The sequence below is a fragment of the Chelonoidis abingdonii genome, chromosome 9 (genome assembly GCF_003597395.2).
Source record: "Chelonoidis abingdonii isolate Lonesome George chromosome 9, CheloAbing_2.0, whole genome shotgun sequence".
NCBI classification, from domain to species: Eukaryota; Metazoa; Chordata; order Testudines; family Testudinidae; genus Chelonoidis; species Chelonoidis abingdonii.
The window spans coordinates 1,455,891-1,474,651 of record NC_133777.1 but is presented as its reverse complement, the minus strand read 5'-3'; the positions used below and the strand labels follow the sequence as shown (position 1 = coordinate 1,474,651).

Here is an 18,761-nt window from a genome sequence, read left to right as displayed (position 1 = left end):
AGCAAAGCATTGCAAGGCACCCAGGGTTACAGGGAAGGTGGTGACACAACCCCTCACTGGTCTGGATTCCAGCCCCAGAGGACTGTGACACTGATGTAATCTTTCGTTTGTTCAGAATTTTAAGGTATGATGTGACATCACATTAGCTAGCTCCAGCTAACACCTTCTAGTCAAGGCACATGCTAACATTAGGGTGACCAGATGTCCCGATTTTATAGGGACAATCCCAATTTTGAGGTCTTTTTCTTATATAGGCTCCTATTACCACCCTTCGCCCCCAACCCTCTGTCCTGATTTTTCACGTTTGCTGTCTGTTCAGCCTAGCTAACATGATCAAAGTAAAGCCTGTTAGGAAGGCACGGCTTTAACTCGATTAGTTTAGCACATGCTGAAAAGCATGTGTTAGATGAAGCTAGCCAATGTGCTCTGTCCTCAGACCATTAATCTCTCCTCTACACGAAGCCATAGATAATAAAACCTGAGCCATCTGAAGCCCTATCTGAAGCCAATGGGACTGCAGAGTTCTGCCCTGACAGATCCAGCTGCAGGATCTAGATCATACAGTTTACCATTTGTACCTTTTATTTATTTTGAATTTGAAGTTAGACTGGTCAGTTTTGCTTGCTGTGTCTCATGCACAGTTCAATACTTTTGGGTTTTGGTTTCCAACGCTGCAGGGATGAATGTAATTTAAAAGAAAACATAAAAACCCCTCACCCTGCTTTCACTGAGTTTATTCAAAAATATTGAAGGAGCCTTTTCTGTTTGTATTGGGTTTGTAAATCACATTTTTTTTCCCCTTTGAAAAGCCAAAATATCGGGTCTAAATCTAGTTGACAGTGTGGAACATTAGAGGACTGGCTTATGCCCCCCTCATCATACTGCAGCTTGCAGAGGGGTTTGCACTTCACAAAGAGGCTTGATAAGGTATTGTCAATTTCCATACTTGGAGAAGAGGATGAAGCACTTGCAGTTCAGTGCACAGTGGGAACAATCACATGTGGACAGATTTCAACGAAGGGTCTTTCAGGTGAAACAGCAGTTTGCTTGGCCTCTTACCCTCTGTATTAGCTTTGAGTCTGTGGGCTAGAATCTCCCTCCCAGTTCTTGCAGGACCCTATGGTGCAGTCATGACATCATGTGATGTCCCAAACCGTGCTCTGACTTCCCCATAGGACCCAGCAGCTGGGCTCCGGCAGGAGGAAAGCCCCCATTAAATCTAAATCTCAGCAGTGGTCAGGAAATAGTCATGTGCCCCCCCTCACCCAAAAAAAAAAAATAAAGTGAAAAAAATCACTGGCCAGTCCCTGCTTTCATCTAATATGTTTGGCAGTTCTCCCTGTTGTGAAAGACCCTCCTTAAGGTCTCCTGATTTTCCACTGAGCTGCACCTTGTGCAGTCCTTTACACTGGTACAAAATTTGTGCAAACGTGCCACCAACTCAGAACAGCAATGCATTGCACTTAAAGCACAGGTGCAGAATGGTGGAGACCCAGGGCCTGTGTTTTCTGCATCAAGATCTTTGTGCTCAGGATACTAAATCACTACAGAGCTGAGGACTGTTGTATCTTTTGTTTCCATAAAGGTCAAAGAAGAGTCATCCTCCTTTAAGTGCCAAGAAGAGGTCTTCTACCTTCTGGTGCAAGAAGACATTGAACAGTAAGGCTGCTGCACAGCTTTTCTTTCCCTGGCAGGCCCCAGCATGGATCCTGGTTTCCCGTTGGTCACTTTCCTTTTTGTTATGAATTAGATCACAGAAGCTTTTCTTATGAACTTTGTATAACTTAGCTCTGATGCCACTGAACACACAGCCTTGTCGTTTTATGGGATAATGTACCTTCCGCTGAGACTCAGACCTTCTTGGGAGGTTTCAGGAGTCCTAACTGCTCTTTGCCCATCTGGATTTTCTTCTCATTGTAGCTGCTGTGGGACTGTGAAGGGTGCGGGGGGCCTTCTTCATTTGAATCTCACTGGCCGCTGTGAGCATGGTTGAAGCTCTGTCCTGAAGAACCAGGGCTCATCCCTGGCTAAATTAATGCCCCATTGAGCATCCATCCTGCAAATGCCCTGCCTGTTCATTGACACAATCCTCAGACCAACACGCCCACTTAGTAATGAGGGTGGCACTAAGCCCTGAATGGCTTTCTTTGATCTCACTAGTCTCATTCAAATGGGACTGCTTCCATGCTTTGACGGTTTGAGGCTCGAGAGCTTGCACCCTGCAGGATTGAACCCATAGCCACAAAGCAAGACGAAAGTTGCCTCTGGATGGCATGTGTCCATATCTGCATTCAGGCCCACTGGGTTCACTGGTCGAAGCATTTCAATCCATTGCAGGCTGCTTAGGCTTTGCTCCTTACCCAAGCCCTGGTCTTTGCCAGCTGCTGCAGGCTGGCTCTGAGCAGTGGCTCTTTTCCAGGTTAGATTCACTTACCTCGTTTCAGATGTTACCAGTCTAAGTGGATGTCATTAAATGTTTCTGTGAGTGAGAACTGCTTGGAGGTTGTCTGGCAGTAACTCAGGGTTCCCACCTTCATTGATATTCCTAACTGCCTGATTGTTTCTTTACACAGAGCCCATAAAATATTTTAAATTTAATCTGTGCCCAGCACAAAAGCGCCAAGTGAGATGCTGATAGTTTTTGTGTTTGTGTAGGAATTGCAATGTGCTGCACTCCTGGCCTCCAGCAATTGTAGCAACCTGAACTGGTTGGTGGGTGCACTGCAGTCCCCCAGGGTCCAGACGTGCTTGTTCTCACCTACCTCTGCCTGCTGTGAACAATGATTAAGATTATAAGAATGGCCAGACTGGGTCAGACCAATGGTCCACCCCGCCCAGTATCCTTTCTGACGACAGTGTCCAGTGCCAGGTCACCTAGGAGGCCAGTTGGCAGAGCCAGAAATAGACTGCAGGTCTCAGGAGTCCCAGTCCAGTGCTCTATCCACTAGGAAACCCTGCTGCCCATGAAATATGAGATTTAATCCCTACCAAAATGTTTGTTGTTAATAATGACAACTCTGGATAGTCTTGATATTTACATAAACATCCAGACCCCTTTTGAATTTCTGAAGTTGCTGGCCCCAGTGGCTCTCTGTGGCAATGAGTTCCACAGTTCAATTACACATTATATGAGGAAAGTATTTTTTTATCTCAATATTTTCATTATCTCTTCCTATAAAAGTTTTTTCAGGACCTTGATCATTGTAATTGTTCTTCTTTGCTCCCCTCTAATTCTGCAGTCTTTTCTGAGATGGGGTGACTAGTCCTACATGCAGTATTCCAGATGAGGCTGCACCACTGATTTGTGTGAAGGCGTTAAATATTCTTTATATTATTAGGTTTCAGAGTAGCAGCCGTGTTAGTCTGTATCCGCAAAAAGAACAGGAGTACTTGTGGCACCTTAGAGACTAACAAATTTATTGTAGCGTAAGCTTTTGTGGGCTACAGCCCACTTCATCGGATGCATAGACATCTTCTTGCTATATGTTCCAGTCTGTGCATCCGATGAAGTGGGCTGTAGCCCACGAAAGCTTATGCTCAAATAAATTTGTTAGTCTCTAAGGTGCCACAAGTACTCCTGTTCTTTATATTATTGAATATCCTAGTCCTTCTGCATCTTAACATTGTGTTTGCTTTTTTGGCCACACTAAGCAGAGGTCTCCATTGAGCTGTCCATTGTGATGCCCAGGTCCTTGTCTTGAGTTGATATATTTAATCTAGACCCCAGTAAGGTGCATGAGTAGTTTAAGTTTTCCCCTCCAGTGTGCATTACTTTGTGTTCATCAACCCTGGACTTCATTTCCCATCATGTTGCCCATTCCCCTGGCTTGTTTCGGTCTCTCTGTAATTCCTCACCATCCTCTCTGGTCCTGATTGGCGTAAATAACGCTGCAATGAAAGACCCACGACTGGCCCAGGTCAGCTATGGCAGGCTCACAGGACCCAGACTATGGGGCTATAAAATTGCAGTGTAAACGTTTGGGCCTGGGCTCTGAGGCCCCACAAGGCGAGAGGGTCCTAGATGCTAAGCTCCAGCCAGAACCTGAACATCTACACAGCAATTGTATCGCCCCACAGCCTGAGCATCGAGAGCCTGAGCCAGCTGATCCAGACCAGCCATAGCTGCACCATGGGCCTTTCGTTGCAGTGTAGACATACAGTAAGTGTCCTGTGCACATCTGGCTCCCTCACTACTCACCTCCCTTCATAAATATATTAACACAGGGACGTAGTGTGGAATCCTACTGCCTCCTCTGTTAACCTTTTCCCATGATGCAAACTGACCATTTAATTGTATTCCTTGCTTTCTGTGCCTCAGCCAGTTTTTGATCCATGACAATACTTTGCATCTCACTGCTTGATTACTCAGCTTATTTGAATCTAAAACCATTAGGTCAACTGGTTCTCCTTTATCCACTGCTTTTCTGACACATACAAAGAAGTCTAAGAGATTAGTGAGACACGATTTTCCTTTGCAGAAATCCTGCTGGTTAGACCCTTTCACGTTATGATCGTCCAGGTGTTTTGCTATTCTGTTTTAATTATCATTTTAACCAACTCACCAGGTACAAATGTAAGGCTCATTGCTCTATAATTCTCCAGATCACCCCTAGAGCCTTTTTAAGCTATACATACAATATTAGCTGCCCTCCAGTCCTCTGGGACAGTGGATGTTTTCAATGAGAGACTGCAGATTTTTGTTAGCCCCTGAACTACTTCAGCCCTATGCTCCTTCAGAGCTCTTGGCTGGACCAGCTGGCTCAGTAGCTAATTGCTTTTTAAATTATCAGTTTGCCCAGATCTCTTTTTCTGCCACCTCAGCCTCCGAGTGCCCTTCTGCTTTGTTACCAGGAAGGAGCAGGGGCGATATAGGAATCTCCTCAACATTCTCTGCTGCGAAGACTGGGGCAAAGAAATCATCTAGCTTCTCAGCCCTGTCCGCATCTTCCCAGACTGCTCTTGGTAACCCCGGGTGATCCAGAAGATTCAACGAGTCTTTCCCAGGCTTCCTGTTTCTGACTGAGTTAAAGACTCGCCTGTTCGTTTTTACACCTTTAGCTATTTATCTCCTAACTCCATTTTGGCACTTCTACGTTGTAAGGGGCGATGATTTCATTTCCCTGAGGGGAATAAAGGAAGGGGCCTGTTCTTTTTCATCCCTATGCTGCTGCCTAGCGAGCAGCCTGGCAGCCTCCCAGCAGGTTGCCCCTCTACGCCCATCCTTTGCTGGCATGAAGAAAGTGTGTGGATGTGATAAGGGGAAGAGGACTATATATGGGTAGCAAAGAGGTGTGAAACGCTATGAGCTGTGCTTAGGCCAGCTCCAGAATGTACAGCCCCACTAGGGAGAGGACAAGTGACCTCTCTGAAAGGCCCAGTGATGCCTCCACTTCTCAGTCAGCTAATAGTCTTGGGAACAGAATCACCAGGAGATTACGCTGTGTTAGGCATCTGGGAATATGCCTTCCCCTGCAAGTGGGGCTGGGTTCACGGGCAGCGACCTAGGCTTGTGCAGTGGGACAGAGGTTCGGTTTAAGAAAATGCAGTTACCACATGCCTGGAGAAATCTATTGAATTAGGAAAAAGACTTCTGGGTAGCAGCCAAGCAGGGACACCTACGAGTGCATCTTTTAAGACCTGAATGGTGCAGGAAAGAGAAGGAATCTTCAGTGTTCCCTGCGTTAAAAGGGAAATCTTTGGGCGGAAGGGATGAATGATTATTTCCAAAAGCTAGAGGGGAGCTCCCAGGTGGATTCAATTGAAAGACCCAGACTCGAGCTACAGGGTCTGAATGGAGGAGTGGGTAGATTGCAGCATGGTTTAAGATAAAGGCGGGTGCAGGAAGTACAGTAGAGGAATAAAGACGGAGCGGATCAGAAGCTGTTGTGTGTCTGTGTGGGGCCTTGGTTTGATTTGGTGCGAGTGCAGTTTGTTACATGATGTGAGAGGTAGGATCTGCCCATGGCCACAGCTGGCATCCAGCATGTTGATGGGTGTAGCCTGTGATGGCTTTCTGTTGTGTCTCTCTGATGAGGCTCTCTGTCTATGACTGACCAGGCACCCTCTGTAGCTGTTCATGCTGCCGTATGTACTGGGACAGAAGAGATGCACTGCTCACAAGGCCGGAATGGTATCAGCAGGATGGACTGGGGAGAGCCTGCCCGGGATGTGGCTGTGCTGCAGAGACATAAAGGCCTGTGGAGGTGTTGCCAATATCCTTTTGTCACCTGGCACCGGTGCTGAAATGCTCTGTGGTGTATCCCTCAGGTAGGACTGTTCCCTGTCACCATGGTGCATGGTGCATGGTGAAGGGATGGGGAGGGGCCCACCGGGCCCCATGTTCTAGCTACAGTCAACTCTTTAGGCCAAACCTTGCAAATAACGCATTTGTCGGGCAGTGGAGCTGTGTTGGCCATAACTTGGGTGTGGTGACAGCAGGCTGAGAAACAGTCACCCTGGTGCATTACTGGCAAGTCCTCGCTTCAGGGCCTGCTGCCTATTTATTTATTTGTCCTAGAGCTGTTTGGAGTGAGAGTCCTGCTCCTAACAGACTAACTGTAAAGACAGGTGCTCATTACTAATACAGCCCTGAGCTTTCAATTCCCAGGGCCGGCAGAGGACGGGAGCAGCCCTGTGAATTGGTCAAGCAGTGGAGATGCAAGTCACATACGACAGCTACACTGGGGAGAAACAGGCAGCAGCTTGAAGCTGCCAGACACCATCCTGACGAGACCCAATTGCTTGGAGCGTGTCACTAGTCCCTCCTCGGGAATGGCCCAGAAATGAACCAGCAAAGTGGTTAGTTCAGCTCCTCTCCCCCAGGAAGGTGGACCCTTGGGGAGCTGCTGATTGCGAGATGTGTGAGAACCCCCTTGCCACAGCAGCTGCTTCTTTGGTGAGCCAGGCCCCTGTGGCTGATCGAATAACACCCGCACACTGGGCCGGGGTAGCAGCCACATGGAGAACAGGCCAGCAGCTCAGCCCACTTCCAAATATGACCCGTTCACCAACAGTGATAACATCACGTGAGAGGAGAGAAATTCCTTTCATTTTAACCAGCAAGGTGGCTTGAGATCTCTCTCCTTACTCCAAGTCCTGGCAGGCAGCTGTGATCCAAAGTCATCCCTGCCCTAGGCTGATACCACCGCCACTGAAATCAGGGGTGAGCTGTGATGGCTGAATTTCTAGCTAGGCTCCTGACCAGCCTGCAGGCCCAACTTTCCTTAGCATGACCTGCCTGTACTGCATTGTCTCCAGCTGCTCCTAGTGCCTGGGCGTAGTTGAGCAGACACCAGGCATGCTACAGGCTAGGACTTGCTTAATTTCCTGGGGGCAGGGAGCCGAGTAATGTCTGTGTTCTTCATAAGATCTGTTTGGTAATCCACCGCTGGACCCCCTCTGCTCTCCTGCTGGGCTTCGCACCAAAGGCTATGTGCTCATCTCTCTCGCTGTGCTGAGATTCAGTCGTGAGCTGGAGTGAAACTGCCTCTCTTCTTGGTTTAGCTCTTGGGAAGGAAAAAGACCCCAAACCAGCCCACAGCTGAAAATGCCTTATAGAAGCTGCGGTCACAGTCAAAATTAAATCAGAAAATGAACTATTACTCAAAGTGACTTGGAGTTGTTCAAGATTTATATGCTTTGGGCAGCTCGAACTCTATTTGCTGGGATGAAGGATACCTAGGGAAAGCTCGGCTGCCAGCGCACCGTGACCATTTGCAATTTCACACCACTTTAAACTTGCTCTCATTGAGATTGTGAAGATGAAAAATGTCTTTATTATAGGAAGTCACAGGTCCCTGATTGGTTGCTAAATGTGTTTTAATGTGTGGTGTGACTGCTAAGGATTGGGAAGGAGTGCGGGAAGGGGGCACCTGGCTAGTAATTTGAGCTCACACAAGATTTCTGCAAGCCAGAGGAGCTCAAAACAAAGGAATTATTTTCAGTCTCCGGCTGCTTTCCCCACACTGAGCTGGCCAGTGCCATTTATTGCGGGTCAGTGAAGTGGCTTTTCACACTTTCCTTCCCTCCGTAGCTCAGTCACCATGGGACGGGTTGTTTATTCTTGTTCTTTGGTATGTTCTCCATCTTCCACCCTTTGTTGTTCCCTGGATTAATCCCTTTCTGTTAGTTTAATTGTGTCTAGGGTTCAATATATAGATATAAAACACAGGAATACCAAACTGACCCGCTGGAGGTGTATTCCTGCAGATTGCAGACAAGAGATTCAGACACTTTAGGGCTGGATCCCATCACAACCGTGCCGGGAGTTGTTATGCTCTGTCGTTTTGTTGTGAGTTGCTCCTTTTTCCCTCCCATAAATCTGTGGCTGCTGTTTTGTCAGGTCTCCTTTGATCCTCTCACACTCTGATCATGCTGCCCTTCTCACAACCACAGACTTGTAACCAGTTCTTCCCTTAGTAACAAATGTAACAAAACATGCCATCATTTGTATTATGAATAATTATGTTCTAGATTAGATAGTGAAAGCCACAAATGCTCTCAAAGCATTTCAACAGAATGATTTCAGACCGTATCTCAGGATCACTTTACTCATCACTGAAATGCAGCCACCTCTGGGGTGAAACGCAACAACTGCTCAAAAGCTTCCAGCAAGACTGCACAATGGTTTAAGGAAGGCACTAAAGAGGCTCACTGCATCTGAATTTAAGTAGTTTAGCCTGGGCACCTTTGCTATGGATTTTTAATTACCGCAGACAGTCAAGAAAGTCATTCCTCAGTGTTATGTCTCCTCCAGAAGAGAATCCGCCTAAGATTCCATCAGAGTGGCTCTCCACAGGAGGGGAGCATGCTCAGCCAGAGGCAAAATGGCTGGATTTAATACCTACTTTAGGATCACTTGCCTCTGCTAACTTTATGTCTCTTGTTTACATGTCCACATATGCTGCCTGCCATCTCCTGCACCGTGTGTGCAGCCTTGGGCAACTGCAGAGCACAAGCTGCCTGCCCTGGGCTAGTTGTAGCTGAGATTTGCAACCTGTGGCTGGCTGCGCCCTGTGGCCCATGCCTGGGGCCGAGTGCAGCTTGTTGGCCTTGCTGTGTAAGCCTGAGACAATAAAGCTGTGTGTGTTTCTCTTTCAGCAGCAGGGCTTTGGAGTTGGAGAGACTTTTGTCTCCCCCAGGAGAAGTGACCCTCATACCGCCACCTACCTGTACGTGCTACTGCATAGTGGTGTCCTTCTCCACGGGAGCATAGGTCAGTGCACACTCTCTACTGGGCATCCCATTAGGAGTGAGCAGGACACTTCATTTCTGCAACTCCATTGACTGCTTCCCAGCCATCTGAAATCGTATTTTGAACGCCCTGGAAAAGGATGTTTCATTGACAGGGTTGAATTCCCTGTTTATCCAGAGCAGGCAGTAGCGTTACAAACATCTCCCTAGTTGTGCTGCAACCCAGACGCAGTGAGCATCCTGGATGGCAAGCCAGGTGTGTATGTGTTAGGAGTGCAGTGCCCATGGCCCATTCTGCTGAGGCCAGTAATAACCAGTCCCCAGAGAGGCTGGCAAGGGCTGGATGAGGTGGCCACTCTACTCTGTTCCCAGTCCCTTTGGCCATGTCACTGCCGTACTAAATGGCCCACTCCTCTTCTGATTATTGAAATACTGAGCTCCATCCCTAGGACATTGGCCATGAGACCCCGGAGAAGGCTCCTTCCCAGAATAAGCAGTAGCAAATTCAGTAACTGTAACAAGTGACTCCTCCTTTGTGATTTCAGTTCCATCCTGCATAGTTAAACGTGGACAGGTCAGGAGGGCAGAATTGGTTTGAATGTTATTCCCTCTTCCCCCATGCTATGGATCGTGTGTTCAGGACCGTCTGTGTTAGCCAGTGTCTGATGGCTTGAGGAAACAAAGTCCTGCCCCGTTCATGTCATGGGCGATAGGAAACCTGTTGCTATGACACTCAGCAAGGGGTTCGGAGAAGTGTGTGCGGTCAGATGCTTTAGCAATGTCCATGGGGAATGCAGCCCTTAAACAAGCAGAAAAGTGTTTGGCTCGAAAAACTGGCCAGACTCAGGGGTTCCATCAGTGCCCAGTTTTCTTACCTTGTATTGTTAGGTTGGCCAAATGCACAGTATTCCTGTGCTCTCCTCTTCTCTCAAAGTCTCTTTCAAGGGAAAGCCTATCCTTCGAGCGCTTGCCTTAAGTGAGTGCTGTATAGCCAGCAAGCCAAGAGCTGGGATGGGAGAGGTGTTTGTGCTGCCTGATGCTCTTGTTTTTCCAGCAGCCCTTCATGTGTATTCACTCTGTAATGATCAGTTATTCTTGCATTTGTATATTTTCTCACTCCGGGAATCATGCATGAAACCAGGAACAAAGTCAAGCACAGACCCTCCTCTCAGCTCATCCGGCAACACAGTTTACAAAAGGCTCTGTTATTATCCCCGCATCCATACTCTCCAACCCTGTAATTAGATGCTTAGGCTGATGATTGCCCCATTGTCCGCTGGATGGGTTTAATCACTCTTTTCTCCTACAGTGGCAATTTTTTTCCAATTAATTATTTCAGTCTGAAAAGCAATAGCTGGTTGAGTTTAGAGAGAAATTAAAAAGGGTAGGAAAGGATAATGAAGAGTGAGTTAACTGAGGAGAGCAAGAAGCAGGGTGGCTGGATAGCCCAGGTTTGTTTTAGGGCACAGCATAAAACAACAACAACAAAACATGGCAAGAGTCTCAAGGTCCTGGTCAATTGCCTCAGCCTTGTCATGCTGTCTGCAGTGGCTCATAAACGGGGGTTCCAGCATCACAACAGAGACCCCAAGCTGGTGGTATGGTCTATAATTAGATTTCTCCCACCCAGTAACAAATGTGAACTCCTGAAGCAATATAACCATCTTACCATGGAGTCACAGACTGTCCCCTTGGGCACTCCAGTCTATCTTGCCACCCAGGCAAGCTGGACTTTGTGGGAGTTGGTTGCTATACATCAAAGATCACAAAAGATTCAGGTTGCTCCCAGTCCCAAGAGACCAGGTCAGTCTGTACCTCAGATCTCACACCAAAAGCTACACTTGTAGCCAGTCCTATAGTCAACTAGCGAAGGATCTGTTAACTAAGAAAAGAAATGAGAGCATTATTACAAGGTCAAAGCAAGCAAATGAGTTAGTCTGCAGTTTTTAGATACACAAGTTTAGATAAACAAATGAGTTACAGTCTGTAGTTTTAAAAGGCAGTAATCTGTCAGCTCTCAATGTGTTTTAGGGCTAACCCAGGGGATCTCTGCTTCTGTTTCCTACCTCCAGCCCCGTGAGAGTCCGAACAGCAAAGAGCGAGGGAAAATGTTCTTGTTCACTAGCTTTATTTCCTTCTTCTGAAACTCAAGCTGATAGGACGAATCCTTTTGCACGGCACCTCTGCTAATTGCCCCTGCATACCCTTGAAAAGTCTTTGTATGTGATGCCCCATGATGGCCCATTTAATTTTGATAGCCCTTCCTGATGGGCAAGAGGGGATTCCTTTCTAGGGATTTGGCATTTGACACTCAGGAAAGTATTTTTTCTTGTTGGGTGAGTTCCATAGTTCAGAACAAACACTTTACGGCTCTAGCGCAAACACTGAAGTACCTTGTACTTCATTTAGCTACTAACAAACATTTCATAAAGTCTACACACATCGTTATAAGTCCAATACCTGCCTGAGCCAGTCTAACACCTGGATGAAACAGACTGGGTTCCAGCAATGAATTTGTCAGTGCTTGGCTGAGGCCTAGAGCCTTGACAAGAGCGGGCACCGGGTCTGCCACCGTCGCAGGGCTCATGGGGCTCATGCTGGGAGGCTAGATGCCCCCTCACTAGGCTTCAGAACCTGGGCTCCATCCCAAGCTTGAACGTCTGCACTGCCATTTTAGCCCTGTGGTGAGAGCCTGGGAGTTGCTGCCATGAGTCTTTTTGCTGCATATAAGTACCCTCCGGCTCCTTCTTTCTCTCTCCATAGAGCGCTTTTGGACTTGCAAATACCCTCCTTGGAAACAACCCGATGGCATCTTGAGGAGGAGGAGGGGCCTTCCTGGCCCACAGGCTCTGCTCTTGTTCATGTGTGCTGCCAAGAAGCTGTGGTGCTGGCCACACTGTGAATGCCTCGGCACACGTTAGGATAAAAGGAGCTGTTAGCTAACATGTTTTAATCAACCCATTTTAAAGCCTAGTGTAGGACAGGGTTGCAAGCTGGATTTGCACAGGTTTTAGCTAGTCATGTTGCAGCTTCTGTTCTCCTGCTAAAACTCTCCTTGAGCAGCCAATGCACGTTAAGATCCACACTAGGGTTTTAAAAGAGGTTAGCTAATGTTTATAAAAATAGATCTGTTGTGGACAAGTCCACAGACAGGTGCTGCTGGCTCTAAAGTCTAGGGGTCTTTTGCTTTTGATGGTGCCTGGTTATTTTCCACTTCGTAAATCAATCAGCTTTTTATGTTCCTCTGATCTCCATTGGTCTCACGTCCCTGAAATAGTTTCAAATGCCAACTCCTGAGAGATTCTGGAATGGGACTGGCCTCTCTGTTTTGCTGATTCCAACAGTTGGAGGGACTGAATGACTCAGGGAATTGGGAATAGGGCTTTTCACTTCCAAGCCGCCTGCTCAACAGGTGGGCAGCAACCACTGGCATTATCAGCTGATGGCTGTTGGACTAAATCCACTGTTGTGTCTCGGAGCCTAAAACCCAGCATCACAACTGGCACTAATTAGCCCCCTCATTAGCAATATCAACAGAGTGGCCAAGGCATTAATGGGTCATGGAGGCTGAGCTCCCCTTTGATCCCTGGGAGGGGTGATGCACGTGGGTGCTGGGCAGTGTCCAGCTATCCACACTGTACCAGTTTTGTGGATCAGTAGACTTCAGCCTCCAAGGCTGCTGTCCTGGTACTTTTCACCAGCACTAACTTCACAGTGTAGCTGTTTAGAAGGGAGAATTCCAGGCACAGCCCTCTGGGCCATCTTCTCGTGCCCCATTATAGCAATGAACACATTGTGTCGCACTGTCCAGTTTTAGTTCAGTCACCAACTTGGCACGGTGATTTTTGCCAAGCTCCTCTGTGCCTTCCCATGAGACTGAAGCACTGTGAAAAGGAAAGGGGAGAACCCAGAGCAGAGGTAGCCTTGGGGCAGCAAGGAGTTGTGAACGAGAAGGGCTGACCCAACCCGTGTTGGTTTTTTTACCCGTGGTCTGCATGCTCAGCAGAACAATCCAAGAGTGAAGAAGCTGCTGTGAAGCAGCAGCAGCAGGAATTTCTGCTCCAGAAGCACGAGCAGCTAGGGTGAGCCAAGTGACCAGGTGTGCAAACGCCTCCATCGGGACGCAAACCTAGAGCTGAGCTGAGCAGTGAGCTATGAGCATCCCTTGGGCTGCCCAGTCAGCTAGAGACAGAATTCCCTTCACAGAGGAGGAGTCCAGGGATTGCATGCATATTGTGCCTGTATCATCAGAATCAAAACCAAGACACTTCTGTGGCCACATTTTTTTTATGGTTACAGCAGTGAGAGAGATGCTTTCTCAGAATGGAGGGTTTTTCCCCAGCGACATAGTGTCTTAATGAGTTCCTCATGAAACAGTGTTCAAGTGTGGCTACCCTTCCATTTGAGCAAAAGATCAACTCAGATAGTGTCTGTGCTCATGTGACTTTTCCTTTCTCCCCCAATGCTGTTCATCACACCGGACGCTCCTTCCACGGGACAATCAGCACCTCGCAAACACAAAGCCAGTTCCACTTGGTGGAGCAACTCATCTTGGACAAATATTTTATTGTTACAAAATCCCAATATTTTGGCTGATGAAGATGGAACATTTCAGGTGTCCCAAGATCTGTTTCCTGGAGAATCAGGATTGTCCCAGCTAACCCAGGACATCTGGCTCTCTGAGGAAGCTGCTAGACAAGCCAGGTGAGACTCTAGGCAGGATTCTCAAAAGCTAAGAGGGCATGTTCAGGACTTTGCATCCATGGGAAAAGCATTGGGCTTCAAGGCCATCTCAGCCATGTGGCTGCTTCTGTGTATAAAATCTTTTTCTGGCCTGGCCTGGTGCAGCTTCACCAAACCAAATGCCCGTAGGATGCAGGGCCACCCGAGGGTGGGCAAGTGGGGCAATTTGCCCCAGGCCCTGCAGGGGCCCTCATGAGAATATAGTATTCTATAGTATTGCAACTTTTTTTATGGAAGGGGCCCCCAAAATTGCTTTGTCCCAGGCCCCCTGAATCCTCTGGGCAGCACTGTCAGGATGCCTGCATCTCCATACTGGAAAGAGGAGCTTCTCTGGCCCCCATGGTTCTCTAGTTGGTAGTACTCCAGAGCAGCATCCTGCTCTCCTCAGCTGGAGGAATGGTTGCTTTACTTCTGTGCTCACTGGTGCTAGTGGAATCCTAGAGAATGCAGCCAGGCCCTTGCACACTCCCCCACCACACACACACACACACACACAAGGCAAATAGATTGTCCAGCTGTGGTAAATGTTGCTCTTCTCAGCCTGTGTTGTTGTAAGCCATACAGCTGGTTCACAGCACATCTGCAGCACAGACTGGCAGCGTCTGTTGGTGTTTCCTCCCTCCCTAAAACATCTGGCTGCTTGGCTAGCTAGAAAATACAAGCTGCCATCTCTGCGGGCCAGATGCATGCAGTGCAGTACATTCCACATTCTTGATTCAAAGTGCAATGGGAAATGATTCCAGGCGTGAGAGTCCAGAGCACACTCACATGGGGGTTTGTCTCTGCAATGTTCTGCTTCGGTTTCCCCTCTCTGTGCTTGTGGTGGTCAGGGGGGTTTCTGCCCTAGGGTCATGGTAGTTCTACTGCTGCTGGAGCATCTGCCTATTGTGCAGTCCTGAGTTCTGGACACTGACACTGGGCCAGGTGCAGATATTGGCTGGTAATAACAATGGGTAGCAACAGCTTCCAGAGTGGAGTGTAACCAATGCAGTCTCTCCTCGCGTAACATGAGAACCAGGGGGCCCTAGGAGAGGAAAGGGCAGCACATTTCTAACAAAGAAGGAAATATCGCTGCAGCCATTAGCCAGCCTATGGATCCTCGGTTACCAAGGTTTGTACTGGGCAACTGGATTTTTAAAGGGACAGGGTAACTTTATGACAACTAGAAACAGTTGCATCTAGGTAAGCCCAGGGCCATGTTGAATTCAGGGCTGTTTAAGAGGAATTGGATGTTTATGGCTACAGGTGTAGGATGATTACCTGCAAGGGCCAGGCAGAAATTTCCCTCCTGTTCAGCATTGTGCAGACAGGCTACATGCACTGGCCCATGCCTCTGACGTAGCCTGTACTGGCCACTGCCCCTAAGGCAGACTGGTCAGGCCTGTTCTCCAAGCGTGGAATAAGCACTTGATGACTATGGGACAAGTGTCAAAGAAATGCGGAAAATAAATATGCAAACAAATGAACATGCTGGGGATTGTGTCAGTAGCTGCAGCCAACTCTGACTCTGCCTTTAAAAAGTAACTTTTGTGGGCCAAGTTCTGGCCTCTGTTACAGGCGTCCAACTGCACTGCCTTCAGCGAGGGAGCTGAAGGCAGAATTTGGCCCTGTGATTGGAACTTGTCTGTCACTCCTGTTGACTATGCGTGAGCCGGAATAGAAGCCAGTGCCTTCTCCCGTAGCTGGGTTGGCCCTGCGGGGCTGAGGGGGACAAAGAGCAGCAAACACGTGACGTCTTTGTTATCATTACAGTGCATGGCTTGGACTCGTGGCGTGCATGGGGAGCAGCCCTGGGTGGTATGTTTACAGACTCGTGTTTCAGAGTAGAACTGCACTTTGATGCACCCCCTGCACTCCCAGTGGTTGCGGGCCAGGGCAGAACCCATCTCCCTTTCTGATGGGGAACTAAGCAGAGAGGGGCTCTCAGTGAGTCATTTGCAGAGCTGGAAATACACCCCGGACTCTAGTCCCCTGCTCAGGCATTAGACCATTCCATCTCTTTACAAAGAAAGTTAGGGAGGGGCCGAGCCCAAGTGCCCAGTTTGGGGTCTGTCATGTCAGAACTTGTCTACATGGGAAATGACCAGCATAACCGTGCCAGGATATTGCACTGCTGTCATCATACCTGGCTAGCTCCCTGGGTGGGCCCTTAGAAGAGTGTCCTTTTTTTTTTTTTTTTTGCTTATACCATTTTCATTTTTGCTATGTAGACAAGCCCTCAGATCAGACTGTAGATGCCTTAAAACTAAGCCAGGAGGGCTGCGGATCATGTATTAGGACAGTCGGTTCTGGGCTAGCTCTGAAGTGAATGGGCAGTGCTATATCTGTGCAGAAGACTGCAACAAACACTGGTGCAGTCTCTGTTCATGCCATTCCTTTAACGCTAATGGGAATTATGCATGCGCTGCAGGGAGGGGACACCATAGGGTATTTGAATGTGCCAATTTCACAGACCCTGCTGGTCCCTCTCTTGCAGGGCTCTGCTCTACTCTGGGCAGATTAAACAAAAGCATCAGTGTTCTTAATATCTGGCTCTTTCCCTTTGCGTGAGGTCCCTCCCTGCCTGTTTCCCATGCTCTCATCCCATTGTTCTGCAGGTTTGCTAATGCAGTGGTTATTTCCCTACATTGAAATAAGGTATATAAGGCATGGAAGAGTCTTAAAATATGCTGAAGTAACTCTAAACAATGCAAAAAGATGCATTAACTCAAAGCCAGTGGCGGAACGTGCTTACCAAATCCTCATTAATTCCGCAGCATTATCAGCTGGCATGGACTCTGTTCTCAAGGTGATTCTGGGATGCAGCTGATTTGGATTTGAAAAAAAATGTTTTTAAGGTTACTCAAGGTTTTGAAGGTGGGGGAGGAGGAGGGGATTAATGCCTTTCAGGAGTTACAAAAAATATGCTGCCTGGGCAATTCATGTATAATTCACTGAATTCCAAAGTAGTTTGAATATTTAAATTATGTATGATCAAAGCAATAAAGAAATCTGCATTTCCTCATTCTGTGCCCCCCAGACATTATGCTCCCAAGTGCCCCCCCAAAAAAGACAGTTCCTCGCTTCCACGCTCCTGTATCTATTGAACCTTATTGCTCCAAAAAATTGAGTTTGACTGGAAAAAACCTTCCGTCAAGCGTAACTGCTGTTCTTTAATAAATACATGTTGCATCGCATCTCTTGAGCTGTCGCCGTTGCTAGGGTGATGATGGTCAATGGAGCCTCAGCAGCAGGGCAGGCAGGGAGAGCGATGGTGATGGGCAAGGCTGTCCCCGGTCTGCGGGACATACTGTCAGCTGCACAGAGTTCTAATTAGCCGCTGGCCCAGTGCCAGCCTTTCCTGCAGTACATCCGCCAGCTCCATCTCGCTCTCCCTGGCTGGCATGCTTCCCATGTCATTCCCATCAGCGCTAGCTTATACCTGCAGCAGCGGCAGCAGCCATAATAACACAACTCTTGCAGTGGAAAGAGATGACAGGCAGGCAGATTTCAAATAGAAGATGGCAAAATGATGGCGGTTTTCCTGTCACTTTCTCCTAGACATAGCTCCAAACTTCTGCTCTCACTTGCTTTTCTCAGTTGATGGAGGCCTCCCTTGTTCCTTTCCTCTCACACCCCAAGAATCACTGGAGCTGTCCAGGATGTGGGTTTTGTCAGGCTTTGCTTGGTACTTCCGGCTGCTGTGGTGTTTCTTGAATGTAAAGTTGTTGCTCCTTTCCCTTCTATTGTAGCTTTATTTTACTGTCGCAACCCCCCCCCCCCCAAACACTCACCCAGTTCTCATCCAGATGCCGTAAATTTTCATTAGTATTCTGTGATTTAATGATCTATTCCCGGGAGAAAATTAGTCTTCAATTTACAAAAATATCCCTGTTAATTTAAGCATAATAATATGAGAGTGACTTGCATGTTCCAGCACGATCTTGTACCCGAAGCCATCACTCTCCCCATGTTCCTGAGAAGGGTAATTATGAGGGAGAATTTTAATAAAACACTGAGGTCCATTTGAAATTTCCTGATGGAGACTGAAACGAGGTTCCTAGGGGCAAGAAAAGCAATTTCCTCATAAAGCAAGAGGTTATTTTGAAACAAGGGAATACAAAGACAGAGCTGAATGGTGATGCTGAACGACACATAATCCCACCCAATTTTGGAGAGAGGCAAGAACAAAATGTACTGAAGAAATTGCCAGGTCTCACCTCAAAAGAAAACATAGGTTTAATGTTCTTTGAAATGGCACCGACTTTAGAGAAATATGCCAGCTGGAAGCTGCAGGTTTCTTATGGCATGTTAGAAGAGAGTACAGATGCCTGTGTGTGTTGCTCAGCGTGTCGTGGTGTTGTGACCGGTTTCAAGAGGCTTCTGTGTTGGCCACAGTGCTAGCCTTTAATCTCAAAATGCTAAACATTTGCATGATCCAAGCCCCAAACTCCAGTGATTCTGGAGTCTGCTCTCCCTGCCAATGCCTGCTTCATCTCGGAATCTGTCAGGACTGTAGCACTGTCGAGCTGAGTTCCAGAGCCTTTCTGCTAGCTGTGCTAGCTGTGCTTGCATCTGGAATACGGGAGCAGGACTTTTTCTAACACTGTTTGTGCTGAGGGTACAATGCAAAACTTGTGCAATCAGGAGTGGGTTTCCATCACCTCTCCTATGCAGATGGAAAACAAGATTACTCACCTTTGTAACTGTTGTTCTTCGAGATGTGTTGCTCATATCCATTCCAGGTAGGTGTGTGCGCGCCGCGTGCACAGCTGTCGGAGAAACTTTTACCCTAGCAACACTCGGCGGGTCGGCTGGGCGCCCCCTGGAGTGGCGCCACCACGGCG

The 18,761-nt window shown here is 47.8% G+C and overlaps 1 protein-coding gene across 11 annotated transcripts in view; it reads left to right on the top strand.

The window, feature by feature from the left end:
* The window catches only part of TNRC6A (trinucleotide repeat containing adaptor 6A), a 232,965-nt gene that overhangs the window by 78,456 nt on the left and 135,748 nt on the right, over positions 1 to 18,761 (top strand). For all 11 annotated transcript variants that reach the window (XM_075069117.1, XM_075069123.1, XM_075069113.1 and 8 more), the window contains exon 2: positions 1,586 to 1,659. In XM_075069117.1, the coding sequence (XP_074925218.1) occupies positions 1,586 to 1,659 (74 nt within the window). The remainder of the gene's footprint in view (positions 1 to 1,585; positions 1,660 to 18,761) is intronic.